Source organism: Nerophis ophidion, linkage group LG19, assembly GCF_033978795.1.
Source record: "Nerophis ophidion isolate RoL-2023_Sa linkage group LG19, RoL_Noph_v1.0, whole genome shotgun sequence".
Taxonomy (NCBI): domain Eukaryota; kingdom Metazoa; phylum Chordata; class Actinopteri; order Syngnathiformes; family Syngnathidae; genus Nerophis; species Nerophis ophidion.
In genome coordinates, this window is record NC_084629.1 from 36,017,180 (window position 1) to 36,036,761 (window position 19,582).

The window sequence follows — 19,582 nt, forward strand, 5'->3', positions numbered from 1 at the left end:
CTTACCATAATATGTTACGTTAACATAGCAGGCATGTTCTCCGTTGGTTGTTTATGCATCATATAACGTACACTTATTCAGCCTATTCACTATTCTTTACGTTTCGGGATTTCAGTTTTACCTTTAGCTTTTCGCATTGCGGCGGGTCGCAGACGTTAGTGCAGGGGTCAGGAACCTTTTTGGCTGAGAGAGCCATGAAAGCCGAATATTTCACAATGTATTTCCGTAAGAGCCATATAACATTTTTCAACACTGAATACAACTAAATGTGTGCATTTTTAAGTCTGACCAACATTTGTAGAGTACAATAAGTCTCTTATTCTTTTTAACAACATTGGTATTATAAAAGTTAACCAATAATACATATAATACTTCTTACCATTAATGCGACATCTTAAACAGGTGCGGTGGAAAACGGATGGTTGGATTAAAATGCATGAGAATGTTTTATAATTTCAACGTTATTTTTGATACTGTTATTACCAGCGGAATTATTCATTACTTATCGTGTTAAGCAATGTCAGCTAAGATTTATCTGAGAGCCAGATGCAGTCATCTGGCTCTAGAGCCATAGGTTCCCTCCCCCTGGTTTAAGCATTAGACACCTTTTTACCTGCACTCTGCCTCCCGCTGTTTCCCACATCTACAAAGCAATTAGCTACCGACTGCCACCTACTGATATGGAAGAGTATTACACGGTTACTCGGCATAGCTCGGTTGGTAGAGTGGCCGTGCTAGCAAACCTGAGGGTTCCAGGTTCGATTCCCGCTTCCGCCATCCTAGTCACTGCCGTTGTGTCCTTGGGCAAGACACTTTACACACCTGCCCCCAGTGCCACCCACACTGCTTTAAATATAACTTAGATATTGGGAGTCACTTTGTAAAGCGCTTTGAGTCACTAGAGAATAGCGCTATATAAATATAATTATCTGAGAGCCATATGTAGTCATCAAAAGAGCCACATCTGGCTCTAGAGCCATAGGTTCCCTACCCCTGCGTTAGTGCCTCTTGTGTCTTAAACGGCAGTTGCTTCTGTCGCGACTTGCGGCACTTTTAACTTTGTTTTAACAATTTCGTACCTTTCACCATTCAAAGACCTTTTCATATCACTCTGCGTCGTCGGAAGCACTTTAAAAACAGCTGTAAACTCGCCGTAGCATTTGGTTGCTGGGCAACAGCTTTGAATTGCGGTAAGGCGCCGTTGGCTTGAGGCTGACGGCTCTTCCAACTCGCCTTATGTCAGCGGAACAGTGCCTCTCAACTGACCAAAATCAGGTTGACGATGCCAGGTGACTCTCCTGTGGCTGCGATCGCAAATCGGTGGTCAAAATCTTCAGACTTAAAGGCCTACTGAAATGAGATTTTCTTATTTAAACGGGGATAGCAGGTCCATTCTATGTGTCATACTTGATCATTTCGCGATATTGCCATATTTTTGCTGAAAGGATTTAGTAGAGAACATCCACGATAAAGTTCGCAACTTTTGGTCGCAGACGATGACGTCACATGTTGATGGCTCCTCACATATTCACATTGTTTTTAATGGGAACCTCAAACAAAAAGTGCTATTCGGACCGAGAAAACGACAATTTCCCCATTAATTTGAGCGAGGATGAAAGATTTGTGTTTGAGGATATTGAAAGCGACGGACTAAAAAAAGAAAAAAAAACGCGATTGCATTGGGACGGATTCCGATGGTTTTAGACACATTTACTAGGATAATTCTGGGAAATCCCTTATCTTTCTATTGTGTTGCTAGTGTTTTAGTGAGTTTAACAGTACCTGATAGTTGGAGGTGTGTATCCATGGCCGGGTGTCTTGACGCCATGCAGTGTCTCAGGGAAGTCGACGGCAGCTTTATGCACGGCGCAAGCTCAGCTGATCTCCGGTAAGAAGCGACTTTTTACCACAATTTTCTCAACGAAACCTGCTGGTTGACATTCGGTCGGGATCCATGTTTGCTTGACCGCGCTCTGATCCATAGTAAAGTTTCACCTCCGGGAATTTTAAACAAGGAATCACCGTGTGTTGGTGTGGCTAAAGGCTAAAGCTTCCCAACTCATCTTTCTACTTTGACTTCTCCATTATTAATTGAACAAATTGCACAAGATTCAGCAACACAGATCTCCAAAATACTGTGTAATTATGCGATTAAAGCAGACGACTTTTAGCTGTGTGTGTGTGTGCAGCGCTCATATTTCCTAACAGTCCGTGACGTCACGCGTACACGTCATCGTTACGCGACGTTTTCAAGAAGAAACTCCAAGGGAAATTTAAAATTGCAATTTAGTCAACTAAAATGGCCATATTGGCATGTGTTGCAATGTTAATATTTCATCACTGATATATAAACTATCAGACTGCATGGTGGGTAGTAGTGGGTTTCAGTAGGCCTTTAACAAAAACTCCGGTAGCAGAAATGGAGCCTTTTTCTTTGCGTCCTTCCTCACTGACAGGAAGTGACGCTTCGTGTATATTATTCATTCTGAAAAAAACTCATTGGTCAATCTCTAGTGTTAACTTATCTATATTCTTTAGATGTGCCAGTGTATTAGTAAACACATCAAGTCATACAGAATCTTGCACCGTCCTTCTACAAACCCCGTTTCCATATGAGTTGGGAAATTGTGTTAGATGTAAATATAAACAGAATACAATGATTTACAAATCCTTTTCAACCCATATTCAGTTGAATGCACTACAAAGACAACATATTTGATGTTCAAACTCATAAAGTAGTTTTTTTTTGCAAATAATGATTAACTTAGAATTTCATGACTGCAACACGTGCCAAAGTAGTTGGGAAAGGGCAAGTTCACCTTTGTGTTACATCACCTTTTCTTTTAACATCACTCAATAACAGTTTGGCAACTGAGGAAACTAATTGTTGAAGCTTTAAAAGTGGAATTCTTTTTTCATTCTTGTTTTATGTAGAGCTTCAGTTGTTCAACAGTCCGGGGTCTCTGCTGTCATATTTTACGTTTCATAATGCGGCACAAATTTTCGATCGGAGACAGGTCTGGACTGTAGGCAGGCCAGGAAAGTACCTGCAATCTTTTTTTACGAAGCCACGCTGTTGTAACACATGCTGAATGTGGCTTGGCATTGTCTCGCTGAAATAAGCAGGGGCGTCCATGAAAAAGACGGCGCTTAGATGGCAGCATATGTTGTTCCAAAAGCTGTATGTAGCTTTCAGCATTAATGGTGCCTTCACAGATGTGTAAGTTACCCATGCCTTGGGCACTAATGCACCCCAATACCATCACAGATGCTGGCTTTTGAACTTTGCGTCGATAACAGTCTGGATGGTTTGCTTACCCTTTGGTCCGGACACGATGTCGAATATGTCCAAAAACAATTTGAAATGTGGACTCCTCAGACCACAGAACACTTTTCAACTTTGCATCAGTCCATCTTAGATGATCTCGGGCCAAGAGAAGCCGGCGGCGTTTCTGGATGTTGTTGATAAATGGCTTTCGATTTGCATAGTAGAGCTTTAACTTACACTTACAGATGTAGCGACCAACTGTATTTAGTGACAGTGTTTTTCTGAAGTGTTCCTGAGCCCATGTGGTGATATCCTTTAGAGATTGACGTCAGTTTTTCATACAGTGCCGTCTGAGGGATCAAAGGTCATGGTCATTCAATGTTGGTTTCCGGCCATGCCGCTTACGTGGAGTGATTTCTCCAGATTCTCTGAACCTTTTGATGATATTATGAACCGTAGATGTTGAAATCCCCAAATTTCTTGCGATTGCACTTTGAGAAACGTAGTTGTTAAACCGTTTGACTATTTGCTCACGCAGTTGTGGACAAAGGGGTGTACCTCGCCCCATCCTTTCTTGTGAAAGACTGGGCATTTTTTTGGGAAGCTGTTTTTATACCCAATCATGGCACCCACCTGTTCCCAATTAGCCTGCACACCTGTGGGATGTTCCAAATAAGTGTTTGATGAGCATTCCTCAACTTTATCAGTATTTTTTGCCACCTTTCCCAACCTCCTCGTCACGTGTTGCTGGCATCAAATTCTAAAGTTAATGATTGTTTGCAAAAAAAAAATGTTTATCAGTTTGAACATCAAATATGTTGTCTTTGTAGCATATTCAACTGAATATGGGTTGAAAATGATTTGCAAATCATTGTATTCCGTTTATATCTAACACAATTTCCCAACTCATATGGAAACAGGGTTTGTACCTCTCTAAGAGGACACTTTCTGCAACCACAGCATGAGCAGCTTGGTTTCTCATTTCATTAAAAAGGCTTCTTAAGGAGCCTTTGCTGAAAGAAGCTTAAGTAAATCCCGCACTTGACTGAAGTATAATATTGAGTACATGGCGATATAGGCAGGTGCTTGAAAGTTCAAGATGGTGGACATCGTTATTAGTCTGTGACCAAGCAGCAGACTGGTAAATATTCACTATTAAGGGGATCTGGTGTACCTTTATGTTGCAGGCCACGGCCTTTCCATCGTCGCCTTTCAGCATCAGCTTCATTCCGCGCAGCGTGTCCATGGCCTTGGTGAAGCCGTCGTATTCTTGATATTGGACATAGGCCTCAAAGTTCAGATGGCCTCCAAAACTAAACGTGTTGAAGTTCTTGTCCAACATGTCCTCCCTGTATGGATCCAACATGGGGATGTCGACGTTCCGCACCTGTGCCCACAAATAAAACGTGTTAGTAATCGTTAAAGTGGGTGTCACACAATGTCAAAGCTAACATCAAATATATATGCTACTAGGGGTGTAACGGTACGTGTATTTGTATTGAACCGTTTCGGTACGGGGGTTTCGAATCGGTGCGGAGGAATACCGAACGAGTTCAACACGTACATATGAAGTAACCGCCTATGCTAAAGTCTTAACAAGCTGCTCCGCTCCGTTCTGCCTCTGTGTCTGTACACAGCACCCAGCATTGTCCCTCCCTCACAACCATCTGATTGGTTACATACAAAGCCAATCAGCAATGCGTATTCAGAGCGCATGTCGTCAGGGCTTCAGTGTCGATGTCGAGCAGGTAGGTGTTTAGCAGGGGAGCAACGCACTCTCCCCAAATTATATTCCAAGTCAACTACTTTCTAAACATCACTATGAGCCGTTGACCTTCTAGAAGAAAACTGCAGCTCAGCTCACTCGCAATCCTGACTTTAGGTGAAGGTTAGTTAGCTTTTAGCGAAACGTTAACTCATTTTGCGGTGTGTGTGTGTGTGTGTGTGTGTGTGTGTGTTACGGACAGTGTTGATTGAGGTGTGTTGAAGCAGCAAAAAAGGACATTATATTTAATGAAGAGTTTCTGTCTCTGATAGTGTATAAAATAATTCAAGTGCATCATAAAGCCTACATAAACTCCATGGTGGTCAGGGATGAATTTTCAGCTATAGTTACATGAATCATTAGTAATGTAGCAGCCTAGTTTTGAATGGCAGGGTCCCTGCTATCACATGTTGATAAAAAATATAACATTTACATAATAAAAATCAAATCCAGGCTTCCCAAATGCTGTAATAAATTAAGCATGATGAGTTGACTTGAAACTGTTTGTTGCACTTTTTATATGTAGAAGAAAAGTTGTGTGATTTTATTTAATCTAAGCAACAACTTGAGGCAGTTTAATGTGGATTAACGTGGGCAGAATTATTATAGTGTTCCCAATGTTAAAAGGATCAAGCCATTGTTTACAAATTTGGTAAATAAATACCCCAAAAATTTATATTTTGTTGTTTTCTTACTGTCTCAAAAATGAACCGAACCGTGACCTCTAAACCGAGGTACGAACTGAACCGAAATTTTTGTGTACCGTTACACCCCTATATGCTACTAATGATTTTATTTTTTAAAAAAGACAATGAAGGTTATGGCGAGCAGAAAAAAAGTTTGTATATCATTCACAATCCTCATGTAAGACAAGAACACCTTTTTCTTTTTTACATGCATTCTAACTCATAAACAAACACTAGCAAGAGTCAGCTACCAATAGACTCGCTCTTTTCCGCATTCTGAAAATACATCCAAAAACCTTCAACGTTTAATATACATGATGTAAATATATATGTGATGTAGTAACATTCATTATCCATCCATTTTCTACTGCTTGTCCCTCTCAAGGTCGTGACGGTGCTGGAGCCTAACCTAGCTGCATTCGGACGGAAGGCCGGGCACACCCTGGACAAGAATATGCAATATTTCCATATTTTGCTCATTTTAAGTATAAGGCAGCGTATTAATTTCCCAGACGCATCACAACGTTCACTTTCCCTTTGACGACGACAACAAGACTACTAATCATGGCAGACTTGATGAGAGACAACAAAGACTACTTTGGGACAAATGGTGATCCAGAAACTTCTATTTTTGAGCCTGAACATAAGGAGGATGCTGTACAAGTTATGGAAGCTGTGTGCTAAACAGAAACAGCATTAGTCAAACAATAGGCATCATGTAGCAGTATTGCTAAGTGCTAAACAGGGGCGGCGTGGCGCAGTGGGAGGGTGGCCGTGCGTTCCTGGTTCAATCCCCACCAAGTACCAACCTCGTCATGTCCGTTGTGTCCAGAGCAAGACACTTCACCCTTGCTCCTGATGGGTGCTGGTTAGTGCCTTGCATGGCAGCTCCCTCCATCAGTGTGTGAATGGATAAATGTGGAAGTAGTGTCAAATTGCTTTGAGTACCTTGAAGGTGGACAAGCGCTATACAAGTACAACCCATTTATCATTTATTTATCATTTATGCAACAATCACTTACTGGACAATTTCTGCTTTCACTTAGATAAATACTGATAGGATGTTTATATCTTCCCTTTTACATCAACAATTCATCATTTTGCAGCTCCGACGCTCCCAATCTGTGGAACGCTCTCCCTGGCCACCTGAGGGCACCACAGACTGTGGACGCTTTTAAAAAAGGTTTAAAACCCCTTTTTTTTTTTTTTTTTAAAAAGCCTTTTTTTTATATATATATGCGTGCTAGTTCTAGTTTTTATTTTTATTATCTTTTTATTTATTTTTTCAAAACACTGTAGCACTTTGATGTTGTTTGCTCAGTGGAATAGGCTTTTTTACAAATAAAATCTAAAAAACCCTAATCCTCACAAAGGGTTAAAAACAAAAATTGCCACAAATGAATGTTTTTTGGGGACTTTCTCACCATCTCCGGGTCTAAGTTGGATGTCAAAGTGGACAAACTTGTTGGTTTATGTCCACAACCTTCTACTATCCAGGTGACAGGAATGATTTATAATCTAGGATTAACTTTCACCAACTCAGAGGCGATGCAGCAGCTCAACGTGTCAATATAGCAGCATAAGCTAGTTAGCGTGGCTATAATAGTTTGTTCCCGTTAGCGCTTATAATAACAATATCGCCAATATTTGTTAATAATCAGGTCACGACATGTAAATGGTGAACTGTTGGCAATTTGGGATGTTTTTAAAAGGTTTTATTGGCACAATAGTTAACTTCCATCATCTGCATTGTTAGCCACCTCTTACTTGCCATATTTTATACAAGTTAGAATGCATAAAAAAGAAAAACAAATGTTTCTGTCTTACATAAGGATGATAAGCAACACTCCCCAAAAAGTGCACTTCCATTTTAAATGTAACTACGTAGTCAATTAATTACTTGATTACTCAAATAATCAATAACTGCGGCTGTAAATGTAATGGTTGTGTATTTATGTTTATTAATTAACCAACCAACAACAGCAGTCACAACAAGAGTTGCACTGAACAAACTTGAAAATAGTACAGTGACAGTTACGAAGTTTTACCTTGCCGAAGCCTTCGAACACAGCGATGAGGGCCTTCTCAGAGGGCCGGTCGGGGAAGTTGCTCTGCTTCTGGTTGAACCAGCGGCAGGGCAGCCCTTCCAGGTGAATGGTGTCTGGCCGCTCTCCTGGCAGAGTCTCATTCATGTCTTTGGCATCTCGGAAGAAGGAATCCCAGTCGTGTCTGGTAGGGAAGTCCACTTTATTCTCAACTGCACGCACCTGACCGGGCATGGAAACACTCAGTTATGCTGTGTTGATTGTCACATCCGGAACATCCTTTTAATGGTTATGTATGTGTTCTACATCGCTGGTCAACCTAATAGAATATTAGAACAATACCACAATACGACAATAAAATAATAGAATAATGAAATACTAGGACAATAGACAAGCAGTAGAAAATGGAAGCATGGATAGAACAATAGAACAATAGTGTTTACTTGTGTGTGTGATATTATGTGCGATATAAGCAGTCCTGCAGAGTGTTTACTTGTGTGTGATAATGTGTGATACAAGCAGTCCTGCAGCTTGTTTACTTGTGTGTGATATCATGTGCGATACAAGCAGTCCCGCAGCGTGTTTACTTGTGCATATATCATGTGCGATACAAGCAGTCCTGCAATGTTTACTTGTGTGTGTGATATCATGCGCGATACACGCAGGGTTTACTTGTGTGGGATATCATGTGTGATACAAGCAGTCATGTAGCATGTATATTTGTGTGTGATATTATGCGCGATATAAGCAGTCCTGCAGAGTGTTACCTTGTGTATGTGTGATATCATGTGCGATACAAGCAGTCCTGCAGAGTGTTTGCTTTTGTGTGATATCATGTGCGATACAAGCAGCCCTGCAGTGTTTACTTTTGTGTGGTATCATGTGCGATATAAGCAGTCCTGCAGAGTGTTTACTTGTGTGATAACATGCTCGATACAAGCAGTCATGCAGCGTGTTTACTTGTGCGCATGATATCATGTGCGATACAAGCAGTCCTGCAGAGTGTTTACTTGTGTGGGTGATATCATGTGCGATACAAGCAGTGTTTACTTGTGTGTGATATCATGTGCAATACAAGCCGTCCTACAGCTTGTTTACTTGTGTGCGATATCATGTGTGATACAAACAGTCACGCAGCATGTATATTTGTGTGTGATATCATGTGCGATACAAGCAATCCTGCAGAGTGTTTACTTGTGTGCGATACAAGCAGTCCTGCAGTGTTTACTTGTGTGATAACATGTGCGATATAAGCAGTCATGCAGCGTGTTTACTTGTGCATATATCATGTGCGATACAAGCAGTCCTGCAGTGTTTACTTGTGTGTGTGTGATATCATGCGCGATACACGCAGGGTTTACTTGTGTGAAATATCATGTGCGATACAAGCAGTCCAGCAGCATGTTAACTTGTGTGCGATATCATGTGTGATACAAGCAGTCATGCAGCGTGTATATTTGTGTGTGATATTATGCACGATATAAGCAGTCCTGCAGAGTGTTTACTTGTGTGTGTGTGTGATATCATGTGCGATACAAGCAGGCCTGCAGAGTGTTTACTTTTGTGTGATATCATGTGCGATACAAGTAGTCCTGCAGAGTCTTTACTTTTGTGTGGTATCCTGTGCGATACAAGCAGTCCTGCAGAGTGTTTACTTGTGTGATAACATGTGCGATACAAGCAGTCATGCACCGTGTTTACTTGTGCATATATCATGTGCGATACAAGCAGTCCTGCAGTGTTTACTTGTGTGTGTGATATCATGCGCGATACACGCAGGGCTTACGTGTGTGTAATATCATGTGCGATACAAGCAGTCCTGCAGCGTGTTAACTTGTGTGCGATATCATGTGTGATACATGCAGTCATGCAGCGTGTATATTTGTGTGTGATATCATGCGCGTAAAAGCAGTCCTGCAGAATGTTTACTTGTGTGTGTGTGATATCATGTGCGATACAAGCAGTCCTGCAGAGTGTTTACTTTTGTGTGATATCATGTGCGATACAAGCAGTCCTGCAGAGTGTTTACTTTTGTGTGGTATCATGTGCGATACAAGCAGAACTGCAGAGTGTTTACTTGTGTGATAACGTGCGATACAAGCAGTCATGCAGCGTGTTTACTTGTGCGCATGATATCATGTGCGATACAAGCCGTCCTGCAGAGTGTTTACTTGTATGTGTGATATCATGTGCGATACAAGCAGTGTTTACTTGTGTGTGATATCATGTGCGATACAAGCAGTCCTGCAGCTTGTTTACTTGTGTGAAAACATAAGCAGTGTGTTTACTTGTGTGCGGTATCATGTGCGATACAAGCAATCCTGCAGTGTTTACTTGTGTGCGACACAAGCAGTCCTGCAGAGTGTTTACTTGTGTGATAACAAGTGCGATACAAGCAGTCATGCAGCGTGTTTACTTGTGCATATATCATGTACGATACAAGCAGTCCTGCAGTGTTTACTTGTGTGTATGATATCATGCACGATACACGCAGGGTTTACTTGTGTGTAATATCATGTGCAATACAAGCAGTCCTGCAGCGTGTTAACTTGTGTGCGATATCATGTGTGATACAAGCAGTCCTGCAGTGTTTACTTGTGTGTGTGTGATATCATGTGCGATACAAGCAGTCCTGCAGTGTTTACTTGTGTGTGTGTGATATCATGTGCGATACAAGCAGTCCTGCAGTGTTTACTTTTGTGTGATATCATGTGCGATAAAAGCAGTCCTGCAGTGTTTACTTGTGTGTGTGTGATATCATGCGCGATACACGCAGGGTTTACTTGTGTGAAATATCATGTGCAATACAAGCAGTCCAGCAGCATGTTAACTTGTGTGCGATATCATGTGTGATACAAGCAGTCATGCAGCGTGTATATTTGTGTGTGATATTATGCACGATATAAGCAGTCCTGCAGAGTGTTTACTTGTGTGTGTGTGTGATATCATGTGCGATACAAGCAGTCCTGCAGAGTCTTTACTTTTGTGTGGTATCCTGTGCGATACAAGCAGTCCTGCAGAGTGTTTACTTGTGTGATAACATGTGCGATACAAGCAGTCATGCACCGTGTTTACTTGTGCATATATCATGTGCGATACAAGCAGTCCTGCAGTGTTTACTTGTGTGTGTGATATCATGCGCGATACACGCAGGGCTTACGTGTGTGTAATATCATGTGCGATACAAGCAGTCCTGCAGCGTGTTAACTTGTGTGCGATATCATGTGTGATACATGCAGTCATGCAGCGTGTATATTTGTGTGTGATATCATGCGCGTAAAAGCAGTCCTGCAGAATGTTCACTTGTGTGTGTGTGATATCATGTGCGATACAAGCAGTCCTGCAGAGTGTTTACTTTTGTGTGATATCATGTGCGATATAAGCAGTCCTGCAGTGTTTACTTTTGTGTGGTATCATGTGCGATACAAGCAGAACTGCAGAGTGTTTACTTGTGTGATAACGTGCGATACAAGCAGTCATGCAGCGTGTTTACTTGTGCGCATGATATCATGTGCGATACAAGCCGTCCTGCAGAGTGTTTACTTGTATGTGTGATATCATGTGCGATACAAGCAGTGTTTACTTGTGTGTGATATCATGTGCGATACAAGCAGTCCTGCAGCTTGTTTACTTGTGTGAAAACATAAGCAGTGTGTTTACTTGTGTGCGGTATCATGTGCGATACAAGCAATCCTGCAGTGTTTACTTGTGTGCGACACAAGCAGTCCTGCAGAGTGTTTACTTGTGTGATAACATGTGCGATACAAGCAGTCATGCAGCGTGTTTACTTGTGCATATATCATGTACGATACAAGCAGTCCTGCAGTGTTTACTTGTGTGTATGATATCATGCACGATACACGCAGGGTTTACTTGTGTGTAATATCATGTGCGATACAAGCAGTCCTGCAGCGTGTTAACTTGTGTGCGATATCATGTGTGATACAAGCAGTCCTGCAGTGTTTACTTGTGTGTGTGTGATATCATGTGCGATACAAGCAGTCCTGCAGAGTGTTTACTTGTGTGTGTGTGATATCATGTGTGATACAAGCAGTCCTGCAGTGTTTACTTTTGTGTGATATCATGTGCGATACAAGCAGTCATGCAGCGTGTTTACTTGTGCGCATGATATCATGTGCGATAAAACCAGTCCTGCAGTGTTTACATGTGTGTGTGATATCATGCGCGATACAAGCAGTGTTTAATTGTGTGTGATAGCATGTGCGATACAAGCAGTCCTGCAGCTTGTTTACTTGTGTGCGATATCATGTGTGATACAAACAGTCATGCAGCATGTATATTTTTGTGTGATATTATGCGCAATATAAGCAGGCCTGCAGACTGTTTACTTGTGTGTGTGTAATATCATGTGTGATACAAGCAGTCATCTTTATTTTTTAATGCATTCTAAATCGTAAAACACGTAAAATAGAAGGTGGCTAACAATGCAGCTAATAGAAGTACACTAATATACCATAAAACCCTAAAAAAAAACATCCAAAAAGGGGCAACAATACTCCATGTACTGGGGCAGTATAGCTCGGTTGGTAGAGTGGCCGTGCCAGCAACTTGAGGGTTGCAGGTTCGATTCCCGATTCCGCCATCCTAGTCACTGCCGTTGTGTCCTTGGGCAAGACACTTTACCCACCTGCTCCCGGTGCCACCCACACTGGTTTAAATGTAACTTCGATATTGGGTATCACTATGTAAAGCGCTTTGAGTCACTAGAGAAAAGCGCTATATAAATATAATTCACTTCACTAGTGACCTGAATATTGTTATTATAAGCTGTAACGCAGAGGAACTACTTTTAAAAGCGCCGTGATCACAGAGAGCTAACTCACTTATGCTGCCAAATTGACATATTGAGCAGCTGAATCACCTCTGCATTGGTGAAAGTTAATTCTAGATTATAAATCATGCCTCTCACCGGGACAGTAGAAGGTTGTGGGCATAAACCCACAAGTTGGTCAACTTTGACATCCGACTTAGATGGTGAGAAAGACACGAAAAAAAACAACTTTTTTTTAACCCTTTGTGAGGATTATGATGAATTGTTGCTGTAAAGGGGAAGATATAAACATCCCATCAGTCTCTATCCCAATGAGAGCAGACATAATACAGTAAATGATTGTTTTGTTATGTTTGTATATCTTGTTCAGCATTTAGCAACACAGCTACATGATGCTTAGTGTTTGACTACAGCTGCATCTGTTTAGCAAACAGCTTCTAAAAAATGTAGATCGTCCTCCTTATATTCATGCTCAAAACTAGAAGTTTCTGGATCATCAATTGTCACAAAGTAGTCTTTGTTGCCTCTCATCAAGTCTGCCATGATTAATAGTCTTGTTGTCGTTGAAGGGAAAGTGAACGTTGTGATGCGTCTGTGAAATTGATTTGCCCCCGTATGCTTAAAATTAGCAAAATATGTAAATATTACATATATTCTTATCCAGGGTCTGCCCTGCATTTTGCCCGAATGCAGCAGTAGAAAACAGATGGATGGATAATGAATGTTACTACATTACATATATACTTAAATCATGTATATAAAACGCTGATGAAGGTTTTTGGATGTATTTTTAGAATGCTTTATGGGCGGAAAAGAGTGAGTCCATTCTAAGCTGACTCTGGCTAGTGTTTGTTTATGAGTTGGAATGCATATAAAAAAGAAAAAGGTGTTCTTGTCTTACATGAGGATTGTGAATGATAGACAAACTTTTTTTCTGCTCGCCATAACCTTCATTTTTTTCTTAATAAATGCATTAGTAACATCCATCCATCCATCCATTTTCTACCGCTTATTCCCTTTCGGGGTCGCGGGGGGCGCTGACACCTATCTCAGCTACAATCGGGCGGAAGGCGGGGTACACCCTGGACAAGTCGCCACCTCATTGCAGGGCTAACACAGATAGACAACATTCACAGTCACATTCACACATTAGTAACATGGATCATCATTTGTCCCAAAGTAGTCTTTGTTGTCTCTCATCAAGTCTGCCATGAGTAGTAGTCTTGTTGTTGTTGAAGGGAAAGTGAACTTTGTGATGCGTCTGTGAAATTAATACACCGCCGTATGCTTGAAATGATCAAAATATGTATAAACCCCGTTTCCATATGAGTTGGAAATTGTGTTAGATGTAAATATAAAACTAAATACAATTATTTACAAATCATTTTCAACTCATATTCAGTTGAATGCACTACAAAGACAAGATATTTGATGATCTCGGGCCCAGAGAAGCCGGCGGCGTTTCTGGATGTTGTTGATAAATGGCTTTCGCTTTGCATAGTAGAGCTTTAACTTGCACTTACAGCTGTAGCGACCAACTGTATTTAGTGACAGTGGTTTTCTGAAGTGTTCCTGAGCCCATGTGGTGATATCCTTTAGAGATTGATGTTTGTTTTTGATACAGTGCCGTCTGAGGGATCGAAGGTCACGGTCATTCAATGTTGGTTTGCCGCTTACCTGGAGGGATTTCTCCAGATTCTTTGAACCTTTTGATGATATTATGGACCGTAGATGTTGAAATCCCTAAATTTCTTGCAATTGCACTTTGAGAAACGTAGTTCTTAAACTGTTTGACTATTTGCTCACGCAGTTGTGGACAAAGAGGTGTACCTCGCCCCATCCTTTCTTGTCAAAGACTGAGCATTTTTTGGGAAGCTGCTTTTATACCCAATCATGGCACCCACCTGTTCCCAGTTAGCCTGAACACCTGTGGGATATTCAAAATAAGTGTTTGATTAGCATTCCTCAACTTGATCAGTATTTATTGCCAACTTTCCCAACTTCTTTGTCACGTGTTGCTGGCATCAAATTCTAAAGTTAATGATTATTTACAACAACAAAAAAAATGTTTTAAGTTTGAACATCAAATATGTTGTCTTTGTAGCATTTTCAACTGAATATGGGTTGAAAATGATTAGCAAATAATTGTAATCCGTTTATATTTATATCCAACACAATTTCCCAACTCATATGGAAACAGGGTTTTTACATATTACATGTTATTATGAATGTTACTAGATACTACATATATACTTACAGTGTGGAGGTTTTTAAAGCGCTTTATAGGGGGAATACGGCAACTTCCATTCCTTCGTTTGTTAGCTGACTTTTGCTAGAATCTACTTATGATTTAGAATGCCTAAAAAAGATAAACATGCGTTTTTGTCCGACAAAAGGATTGTGAATGATCGGCCGAATTAAAAAAAGTGCAGTTTCGCTTTAAACCACATAAATGACTGTGTTAAACCAAATGACTTAGCTATGATGACGTATATATTGTCAGCTCAGTCAGAAGAAGACATTCCTACCTTTAGGACATCCGTAAATCCACTCAGTTTGATGCTCTTCCCATCCAAACATTTCAGCAGGCTTTTGACAACTGTTTTGTTCTCCACTTCTCCCTCAAAGCGAATGAAGTCCATGGTGCTCTTGGAGATGCGCAGTGTTGAGAACTGGTCGGGCACCACCATGGCCTTCACCCGCTCCATCACCTCCCAGTTGGAGATGCTCTTCCCGGGCAGCTTCAGCTGCGGCAGGGTCACACTCACGGTCATCTTGGCAATGGGCTTCAGGTAGATGTTGTAGTCTGCGGCGAGGCACACCGCCTCCGTGGTGTCGTGGACGATGGTCGTCATGGTTCAGCAGCAGGGATCCTGCTGAGTTGATTCAGAAATTTGTGGTTGATGATACGATTTTGATGTCTGTTTTTCCAAAAATAGGATCTGAAATGATTCAATAAGATGAAATCGATTTAGTGACTCTTTCTTATTAAAAAAGAAAAATCAAGTAGTGTGAAATAAATATTGGATTTTCCTATATTCCTGTTATTTATTGTAGGTGTGAAAATGAGATATTTTTAAATCCATAGTCATTTTTCCAACATTTAGTATTTTCCCCATGTAGTGTGTCTTCTCGTGACCTCCTTGCTTGTATCTTACTGTATGTCCGCTAGTATAGTGTTTTTCAACCACTGTGCCGCGGCACACTACAGATACAGTCCGGTGTGTCGTGGTAGATTGTCTGATTTCACCTATTTGGGCAAAAAAAACATTTTGCAAAGCGCTAAATTTAGTCCGCAAAATATGTGTTGTCTAGTGCTCGGCAGCCGGTGCTGATTGCTTTGTAGATGTCGGAAACAGCGGTGGGCAGAGCGCAGGTAAAATTGTGTCTAATGCTTAAACCAAAAATAAACTAAAGGTGAGTGCCCCTAAGAAAAAGGCATTGAAGCTTAGGGAAGGCTGTGCGGAACGAAACTAAAACTGAACTGGCTACAAAGTAAACAAAAACGGAATGCTGGAGGACAGCAAAGACTTACTGTGGAGCAAAGATGGTGTCTACAATGTACATGACGTGACAATCAACAATGTCCCCACAAAGAAGGATTAAGACAACTGAAATAGTCTTGATTGATTAAAGAAAAAAAGGAGATGCGGGAAATATCGCTTAAAGGAAGACATGAAACTGCTACAGGAAAATACAAAAACAAAGAGAAAAGGCCACCAAAATAGGAGCGCAAGACAAGAAGTAAAACACTACACACAAGAAAATAGTAAAAAAAAGTCCAAATAAGTCAGGGGGTGATATGACAGGTGGTGACAGTACACCTACTTTGAGACAAGAGCTGTATTGATACATGCTTGGTTATAGTTTAAAGTCATATCCAACAATTGCGACAACTTTTAACTGTCAAGTGTGTTTCGTTTTTTTAATGATTTCTGGTGGTGGTGTGCCTCTGCATTTTTTTCAACGCAAAAAATGTGCCTTGACTCAAAAAAGGTTGAAAAACACTGCACTAGTAAACTCTTTGTTTTGTCTTAAGGGCTCCTGTTTGTCAGCTCACAGAGCTGTTTGGGCCAGCTCCTTATCTGTTTTGAAGAAGCACCTGCGCTCCTTTCTGGGCCAAGAGGGGCTGCTTTCGCTCTACAAAAGCTGACTCTTTTTGTTTGAATTTAGACCTTGCTTGCTGATGCTATGGTTGCACAGTAAGGGCTGGTCTCCTGAAGCTTCAGTAAAACTTGGTAATGTACCATTAAGGTCTCTGGGTCTTTTCCAAAAAATAAATGTAAAGAATTAATTTTCCTCTCTGAGCTGCCACCTTATCGTGGTAGAGGATTTTGCGTTTCCCAATGATCCTAGGAGCTATGTTCTCCAGGGGCTTTATGCCCCCTGGTAGGGTCTCCCAAGAAAAACAGGTCCTAGGTGGGAGATCAGACAAAGAGCAGCTCAAAGACCTCTAAGAAAAATATAAACAAAGGAACCAGATTTCCCTCGCCCCCCTCTGGAGCCAGGACCGGAGTTGGGGCACGATGGCGAGCGCCTGGTGGCCGGGCCTGTACCCATGGGGCTCGGGCACAGTCAAAAGAGGCAACGTGGGTCCCCACTCCAATGGGCTCACCACCCATAGCAGGGGCCATAGATGTTGGGTGCAATGTGAGCTGGGCGGCAGCCAAAGGCAGGGCACTTGGCTGTCTGATCCTCGGCTACATAAGATAGCTCTTGGGACGTGGAACATCACCTCACTGGGGGGGGAAGGAGCCTGAGCTAGTGCACAAGGTGGAGAAGTTGATATAGTCGGACTCACTTCGACGCATAGCAAGGGCTCTGGAACCAGTTCTCTCGAGAGGGGCTGGACTCTCTTCCACTCTGGCAGTGAGAGGCGAAGGGCTGGGGTAGCAATTCTTGTTTCCCCCCCGGCTCAAAGCCTGCACGTTGGACTTCAATCCAGGGTGGGGGGACGGGTCCTGACTGTTGTCTGTGCTTACGCGCCATGCAGCAGTTCAGAGTACCCACCCTTTTGGGATTCACTCAAGGGAGTACTGGAGAGTGCTACCCAGGGTTATTCCCTCGTTCTACTGGGGGACTTCAACGCTCTAATTGGCAACGACAGTGAAACCTGGAGAGGCGTGATTGGGAAGAATGGCCGCCCGGATCTGAACCCGAGTGGTGTTTTGTTATTGGACTTTTGTGCTCATCACAGATTGTCCATAACAAACACCATGTGCAAACATCAGGGTGTCCATATGTGCACTTGGCACCAGGACACCCTAGGCGGCAGTTCCATGATCGACTTTGAAGTTGTGTCATCGGATTTGCGGTCTCATGGTTTGGACTCTCGGGTGAAGAGAGGGGCGGAGCTTTCTACCGATCACCACCTGGTGGTGAGTTGGCTGCGATGGTGGGGGAGGATGCCGGACAGACCTGGCAGGCCCAAATGCATTGTGAGGGTCTGCTGGGAACGCCTAGCTGAGTCTCCTGTCAGAGAGAGTTTCAATTCCCGCCTCCGGAATAACTTTAAACATGTCACGAGGGAGGCGCTGGACATTGAATCCGAGTGGACCATGTTCCGTACTTCTATTGTCGAGGGTTTTTTGCGTTGAAAAAATGCAGAAGCACACCACCAGCAGAAAACTCAAGTTAACAGTAAAAAGTTGTCGCAATTGTTAGATATGACTTGAAAGCATACTCAAGCATGCATCAATACAGCTCTTTCCTCAAAGTAGGTGTACTGTCACCACCTGTCACATCACACCCTGACATATTTGGACTTTTTTGCTGTTTTCCTGTGTGTAGTCTTTTAGTTCTTGTCTTGCGCTCGTATTTTGGTGGCTTTTTCTCCTTTTTTAGTATCTTCCTGTAGCAGTTTCATGTCTTCCTTTGAGCGATATTTCCCGCATCTACTTGGTTATAGCAATCAAGAATATTTATGTTATTTTCATCGTTCTTTGTGGGGACATTGTTGATTGTCACTTCACGTTCGGGTGTACACTGTTGTCGCAGTAAGTCTTTGCTGTCGTCCAGCATTCTGTTTTTGTTTACTTTGTAGCCAGTTCAGTTTTAGTTTTGTTCTGCATATCCTTCCCTAAGCTTCAATGCCTTTTCTTAGGGGCACTCACCTTTTGTTTATTTTTTGGTTTAAGCATTAGACACAATTTTACCTGCACAATGCCTCCCGCTGTTTTCGACGTCTACAAAGCAATTAGCACCGGCTGTCACCTACTTACTCCGTCGAGCTCTCGACAACACCGACACTCAACAACAACAAATCATTCACAGACTACAACTACCGGTTTGCAAGAAATATTTTTCACCCAAATATGTGAAATTAGACAATCTCCAACGGCACACCGCCACAGTGGTTGAAAAACACTGGCCTAAAGCATTGTTTTTCAACCTTTTTTGAGCTAAGGCACATTTTTTGCGTTGAAAAAATGCGGAGGCACACCACCAGCAGAAATCATTACCAAAAAAAAACTCAGTTAATAGGGAAAGGTTTTCGTCGCAATTGTTGGATATGACTTTAAAGCATAACCAAGCATGCATCAATACAGCTCTTGTCTCAAAGTAGGTGTAATGTCACCGTCACACCCTGATCTATTTTGACTTTTTTGCGTTTTTTCTGTGTAGTGTTTTACTTCTTGTCTTGCGCTCCAATTTTTGGTGGCTTTTTCTCTTTTTTTGGTATTTTTCTGTAGCAGTTTCATGTCTTCCTTTAAACGATATTCCCTGCTTCTACTTTGTTTTAGAAATCAAGAAGATTTCAGTGGCTGTTATCCCTCTTTGTGGGGACATTGTTGATTGTCACGTGTCTGTTGACGCAGTAAGTCTTTGCTGTCATCCAGCATTCTATTTTTTTTTTACTTTGTAGCCAGTTCAGTTTTAGTTTTGTTCCGCATAGCCTTCCCTAAGCTTCAATGCCTTTTCTTGGGGGCGCTCACCTTTTGTTTATTTTTTGCTTGAAGCATTAGACACAATTTTACCTGCACTATGCCTCCCACTGTTTCCGATGATTACAAAACAATTAGCACC

At 41.8% G+C, this 19,582-nt stretch overlaps 1 protein-coding gene across 4 annotated transcripts in view; it reads right to left on the reverse strand.

The window, feature by feature from the left end:
• The window catches only part of akap17a (A kinase (PRKA) anchor protein 17A), a 39,274-nt gene that overhangs the window by 18,989 nt on the left and 703 nt on the right, over nucleotides 1–19,582 (reverse strand). For 2 of the 4 annotated variants that reach the window (XM_061879908.1, XM_061879907.1), the window contains exons 2-4: nucleotides 15,085–15,498; nucleotides 7,768–7,986; nucleotides 4,443–4,655 (exon numbers count right to left, since the gene is read on the reverse strand). In XM_061879908.1, the coding sequence (XP_061735892.1) occupies nucleotides 4,443–4,655; nucleotides 7,768–7,986; nucleotides 15,085–15,411 (759 nt within the window). In that variant the 5' untranslated portion in view covers nucleotides 15,412–15,498. The remainder of the gene's footprint in view (nucleotides 1–4,442; nucleotides 4,656–7,767; nucleotides 7,987–15,084; nucleotides 15,499–19,582) is intronic. The other 2 variants (XM_061879910.1, XM_061879909.1) reach the window with 2 other exon arrangements.